The 6182-nt window shown below is 49.1% G+C and overlaps 1 protein-coding gene across 2 annotated transcripts in view; it reads left to right on the top strand.

Moving 5' to 3' along the window:
* The window catches only part of Fcer2 (Fc fragment of IgE receptor II), an 11885-nt gene that overhangs the window by 2131 nt on the left and 3572 nt on the right, over nt 1–6182 (top strand). The window contains exons 3-10 of one of the 2 annotated variants that reach the window (XM_028779827.1): nt 812–925; nt 1927–2046; nt 2230–2283; nt 3140–3202; nt 3405–3461; nt 3663–3725; nt 3832–3894; nt 3998–4087. In XM_028779827.1, coding sequence (XP_028635660.1) covers nt 904–925; nt 1927–2046; nt 2230–2283; nt 3140–3202; nt 3405–3461; nt 3663–3725; nt 3832–3894; nt 3998–4087 — 532 coding nt within the window. In that variant the 5' untranslated portion in view covers nt 812–903. Of the gene's footprint in view, nt 1–811; nt 926–1926; nt 2047–2229; nt 2284–3139; nt 3203–3404; nt 3468–3662; nt 3726–3831; nt 3895–3997; nt 4088–6182 lie in introns of both variants that reach the window. The other variant, XM_028779826.1, reaches the window with a different exon arrangement.

Genomic DNA, 6182 nt, shown 5'->3' with positions numbered 1-6182 from the left:
AGATAGATAGATAGATAGATAGATAGATAGATAGATAGATAGATAGACAGATAGACAGATAGATATAATGATAGAGATAGATGGATAGATAGATAGATAGATTATAGATCAATAGAAGATAGATAGATAGATAGATAGATAGATAGATAGATAGATAGATAGATAGATAGATAGATGATGGATGGATAGATAGATAGATAGATAGATAAGCCAGGAATGAAAGCAAGCCAGCCATTAAAGCAAGCCAAGCATGGTCATATGCAAGTATGAAAGCATGCCTGTAATCCCAGTGCTGGGGCCAAGGGGTGGAGACAGGATTGTTGGGTTTGCTGGCTGCTAACCTAGGTCCAGGCTCAGTGAGAGACCTGTCTCAGGAAATAAAGTAGGAAGTGATAGAGACAGACCATGATGTCCTCTTCTGGCCTCTGCACACATGTGCACAGGTATGTACACTCATACACAGGCATGAGCTTACAACAGACATATGCATGCATACTTGCACACATACATGTACCTGAGTGCACACAGATGCTGAACACTCCCTTATTACATTTAAGAAAGACGTTTCTAGCTTAAACCAGCAGTTGATATTGGCATGTACTGAGCTGTGTGCCTCCTGTGTGGTATGTTCTGGGTACTCAACCTGTGGTCTCAGGCTTCCAGATTACATTCATCTCCCAAGATCACCACATTTATTTTTAACTTGTGGACTAAACAAAATCAGCCAAGGCTCCTGGAACCTTCGAGTCCAAGATGCTGTCCTACACCCATAATGAGAGTTTGACACCTTATCCTAATGTCCATTGACCAGGTCACTTCCAGAGCTGTGACAACCTGTGGAGTGGCAAGTACCTTGACAGGTAGTGCATGCCCCATCACTGAAAGGACCCAAGCAAGACTGCCATGGAAGAAAACGAATACTCAGGTAAGAAGATTCCCAGGTGCCAATGCTGGTACTCATTTTGCCCAGGAGAGTTGAGGGAGGGGTTCTTCAGTCCCCCTTTACCCAAAGAAGGTGAATTCCCAAGAAGGGCCAGGAGGTAGAGTGAGGAGATGAGCACTGACTGACACCCGTGGCACACAGCCAGGTGGAACAGGGAAATTCAAGGCCCCTCCCTTCTGTGACTCAACACCTTCCCAACAAAACTCAGCTCCAGTTGGACAGCTGGGTGTCAGATAGAATTGAAAGCCAATCTGAATGGGAACTTGGAATTCAGAATGAATTCTCAAAACCAGGGTAAGGAGGAGCTGGGGAACTGCATGGGAAAACATCAAGAAAGAGTTTTGGGGGGCAGCTCAGGTATTAGAGTAAAATCTGAAGAATGTGGGTAGTATCTGGGAATTGGACTTAGATGTGGGGCAAGGACTGAGATGGGGTGTCTTATAACTAGGGAAGGGGCTCAGAGTTAGGGGCAGACAGGAGGGTAGCAAGGACTTGAGGACCAAGGCTAAAGTATGGGGAGTTGGGAGTCAGAAGTGACTAGAAAGAAGAGCATCCCTCTAGAGTTGAGGCTTGGGGACCCAGCGTTGCAAGAGAAAAGGGTGGATGTCTGCATCTGGCTCTAAGTCTGTCTCTCTGGAAATGACCTGGACTGGAGTCAGACTCATTGCTTGCTGGAGTGTGGGCAGACTCTAGTTGGATAGGCAAAAGTCCAGAGAAGCAGACTCAGAGATACGCAGATAAGGCATAGATAGACGGAGCTAAGGAGAATTGATGGGCACACCCCATACAGGTAGACACAGTGGTGGACAGTTTGCATGTACAGAAAACTGAGGAAGAAGGAGCCTGGGTCCACTGAGACCCTCTGCTTCAGGCAGGGCTCTAGACATGCTCCTTGGCTGTTGAGACTCTGAGTGATGGGGAAACAGTTAGGGGTGGAGCCTGTACCCCCATGTACCCATCAATACTCTCCATGCTACCAACAGGATACTGGGAGCCTCCCAGGAAGCGTTGCTGCTGTGCAAGACAGAGGACACAACTCGTGCTGGTGGGGCTGCTGAGTACAGCAATGTGGGCTGGCCTGATGGCCCTGCTTCTTCTATGGCGTAAGGACACCTGCAGTCCCATAGCTTCCCATTCTGCTCCCATCCCCAAGCCGCCTGATCTCCCCAACTTCTGTTTGATCCTAATATCTCCTGCCATCCAGCATCCCTGATCCTACCTGTAACCCCCAACCACAGTTGAGAAATAACTCTCCTTGTCTGATCCTCTTCCCACTGACCCGCTAGATTGGGAAACGGAGAAGAATCTAAAACAGCTGGGAGACACTGCAATCCAGAATGGTATGGAAGGGTCAAGATGGGATAACGGAAGTGCAGGTTGGAATGGTTAGCTATTGTCATTTTCCTGCCAGTGACCACTGTGGGGGCTGCCTCAATGGCACCCTCTCCCCAGGGAACCAATGGACAGTCTCCATCTCAGTAGAAAACTTCTTCAAAGTCTAGAGAAGCAAGGTTGTCTCTCATCTGATATCTGTTCAGATGGCAGGGTTCACAAAACCACTTGGGCCTCCCTTTACCCTTCTATACCCTGGGTGTGAGCGAGCTATCGAGTGAAGAAAGAAAAATAAAGAAAGCCTCTGAGGCTAGGGGGTGTAGTTGAGATGGCAGAGCAGGTGCCCTGGGTTCCATCCCCAGTGCTTCATAACTGGGCACTGTAGTGCATACTTGTGATCCCAGCAATTGAAAAGAGGAGGCAGGAGGATCAGAAGTTAAGTTCCAGACCATCCTAAGTTACATGAGACCTGTCTTTGAAAAAAGAAAGAAAGAGAAAGGGAGGTGGGGAGGAAAGTCCTCAGAAAATATGGCTACTGTTCTCATATTTAATCCCAAAGGAAAAGGAGGACATACCTGATCATTCAGTTCTAGCCCATACCTCACATGCTCCACCTCTCCCTTGCTCCGTGCAAAATGTATATACCTTGAAAGAGGTCCCTGAACTGAGGGTAGGGGTGAAGTACAACCTCAACTGGGTGTGAGGGTGCATGCCTGCCTGTTGTGTTGAGGCAGGAGGACTGCAAGCAATATGAGCTACAAAGTGGAAAAGGAGAAAGAGGGGGAGGGAAGGGGAAAGGGATGGGTTGAAAGTGGGTCTTTGTGACTCTTAAAAACACCTCTCTTCTTCCTCCCTCTGTCCCAGTCTCTCGTATTACCAAGGACTTACAAAAATACCAGAGTAATCAACTGGCCCAGAAGTCCCAGGGTGAGCCAGTCACCTCCTGTCGGTTTGGGTTGGGGAAGGGAAAAAAAGGCTGGAACAGCTTTGAGCAGTCAGTGGTGGCTATCTATGCCCTACTGCAAACCACACAGCAAGGAGGCAGCCCTAAGGCCCATGGGGGAAGAAGTGGGGGCCGGGGGACACTCTCCAGGAACCTTGTCATCACTAAGTTCTGCTCTCTGGGCAGCTGTTCAGATGTCACAAAACTTGCAAGAGCTCCAAGCTGAGCAGAAGCAAATGAAAGGTCAGGGTAAGTCAGGGTGGGAGGAAGCAGGAACCCCCCATCCCAAGAACCACATGGACATGAGGGGGCTGGAGGCTAGGGTCAGGATTTCGGGTGGGGATGAAAGGAAGGAGAAGAGAGGGAGAGGAGGACCCGTAAGCAGCATCTCGGGGTGACCTGATTGATAAGTAGCATCTCTAAGACCAGAAATACACCTTTCAGATTCTCAGCTCTCCCAGAACCTGACCCAACTCCAAGAGGATCTGATCGACGTCAAATCCCAGAGTGAGACTCGGAAAGACCAGGGGAAAGGGACAAACCGAGTGGGAAGGGGTGGTGCTGCGAGAAGCCAGTCAGTATCTGAATATGCACCCACCTCTACACCTTTCAGACTCTGAACTCTCCCAGAATCTGAACAGACTCCAAGAGGATCTAGTCGACGTCAAATCCCTGGGTGAGATTTGAATGGCCAAGGGAAAGGGGCAAACTGAGTGGGGAGTGTTCCCTGGGGATGCCAGTCAGTCCCTGAATGCTGCACCCATCCCTGGTCTCCCTAGGCTTGAATGAGAAGCGCAAAGCCTCAGATTCTCTGGAGAAAATCCAGGAAGAGGTGGCGAAGCTGTGGATAGAGATACTGATGTCAAAAGGTGAGCCTGACCTACCATCGAGGTGACCTGTAACCAAATACTGTGACATTCTGTGTGTGCCGTGTAAGGTGTCTGTGCTGACACAATTGTGTGGAATGGTGTGACTGAGGTTCTGTGTGATGTCCGTGGATCGGAGTTGATGTGGGGACCAAGACAGATGGAGACACAGAAGAACACCCTCTGCTGGTGGGGGCGGAGTCCACAATGTTTTCATCCTCCAGGATAACGCTAACCACCACTAGCTTTCCTGCATTCCCGTGGTCTGCCCAGCCAGGCAGGGAGACGTGGACATCAGGAGCCCTGTCAGGGGTGGCAGGGACAGAGGGACAGCTCCATGTTGTGACCCCTGGAAGCCTGAGGAGTTTCCTCAACCCTCTAGGGACCTCAACTCAAGTAAAACAGGATCTTTGTCTTTGACTCACAGAATTTCAGGGCAAGTCAATGTGATGAAAAAATCAGAGTTTATCCAGAGAGATTTTAACAGGAATTTTAAAATTATTTTTGACATTTTATTTACTTTATGTGCATGTATGTGTGGAGGAAATGCATGTCGTAGCACATGGGTGGAGGTCACATGGGTGGAGGTCAGAGGACAACTTTCAGGAGTTGGTTCCCTCCATCTACCACATAGGTTCTGGCCATTGAACTCAGGTCTTCATACTTAGCAGCAAGCTCCTTTAGCCACTGAGCCATCTCACTAGCCCTAACACAGATGTAAGCACAAGGGGTAAGAGAAAGAATGGGTCCTGAAGAAGAAAAGACAGAGCCAAATGTGGGCTTCTCACGCACCAGCATCCTCCAGTAGTCACAGATGGGATTTGGTATGGTTTGAGGTTATCTTCAAAGGCCTGTTAAAGGTGTGTGTGTGTGTGTGTGTGTGTGTGTGTGTGTGTGTGTGTGTGTGTTGTGTAGGGGGGTGGGGAGATGTGTACACGTGGTATGGTACATGTGTGGAAGTCAGAGGACAATCTCAGGAGTCGGTCCTTGCCTTCCATCTTGTTTGAGATACGATCTGGTGTTGTTAACCACTGCATATGCCAGGCTAGCTCGCTCATGAGTGTCCAGGGGTTCTCCTGCCTCTGCCTCACATTTTGCGGGGTTGGGGGGGGGATTACAGGTTCATGCTGTCATGTCCAGCTTTAACCAGCTCTGGAGATCCCAACTGAGGTCCTCATGCTTGCTCGGCCCAGAGAATTTAAATGAACGCAGGGCAGTTCCCAAGAGGGTGACAATTGGTGAGGTGAAAGATCTACAGGAGTGCAAGAAGACAGGACTTTTTTTTTTTTACTGTAAACAGAAACAACAGTCTTGTTGGGTAGCCCTTGATGAAGTCCAACCTGAGATCACTGTTCATTGTTGTCTTAATATAAAATATCCATATGTGGAAAGAATATAGAGATATCCATGCATTGTCTCTATGCAGGCAGCCTTCAAGGCAAATGCTAATTGTGCTGAGAGTCTTGCCTCTCTGCTGGTGAGAGGCTCCTACCAGACTTCAGCATCACGGGCTCCTTTCCTGTTCCACGTTCCCACAATCCCATAATGTCTCCTCTCCTTCTGTGCCACCTCACCCTCACCAAAGCAGCCTCCCTAGACTGGCCCACTCAGTGCTAAGGGTCATGACATCACCACCAGGGACAGCACGGTGGTGGGAATGTCCACCCAGCAGGCCAACTAGCTTGCAGCAAGAGCCACTGCAGCGCCTGTAGCACAGGACAAGAACGAGGTTGCAGTGTTACCCTCCTTGCACCAGTGACACATTGCCCTTGACTTTTCTCCCTTCCACTTCTGGAAAGTCCCAGCTGCCCCAAAGGGATAAGAGAAGGGGAAGGAACTTTGCTTGGTCAGAAGGAGTCCCCATCCCCTGGGACGTGTGGCTCTGGGGATCCCAGCAGAAAACCCCTGTGGTTTCTTAGGGTGGAGAATGAGGAGGCTCTAGGTCATGTTCATTGCTCACAGATTTCCCACCACTTACCCTTTCTCTTAGTACACACGTGCAAATACACTACGCATGCGCACACACACACAACACACCTCACATATACACACATATACACCGTATGCACATCAATCACACATATACAAAACACACATC

This window comes from Grammomys surdaster, unplaced genomic scaffold, assembly GCF_004785775.1.
Source record: "Grammomys surdaster isolate TR1022 unplaced genomic scaffold, NIH_TR_1.0 362, whole genome shotgun sequence".
NCBI lineage: Eukaryota > Metazoa > Chordata > Mammalia > Rodentia > Muridae > Grammomys > Grammomys surdaster.
Note: the sequence above shows the minus strand (reverse complement) of the source record. Positions and strands in the feature narration are given on the sequence as shown.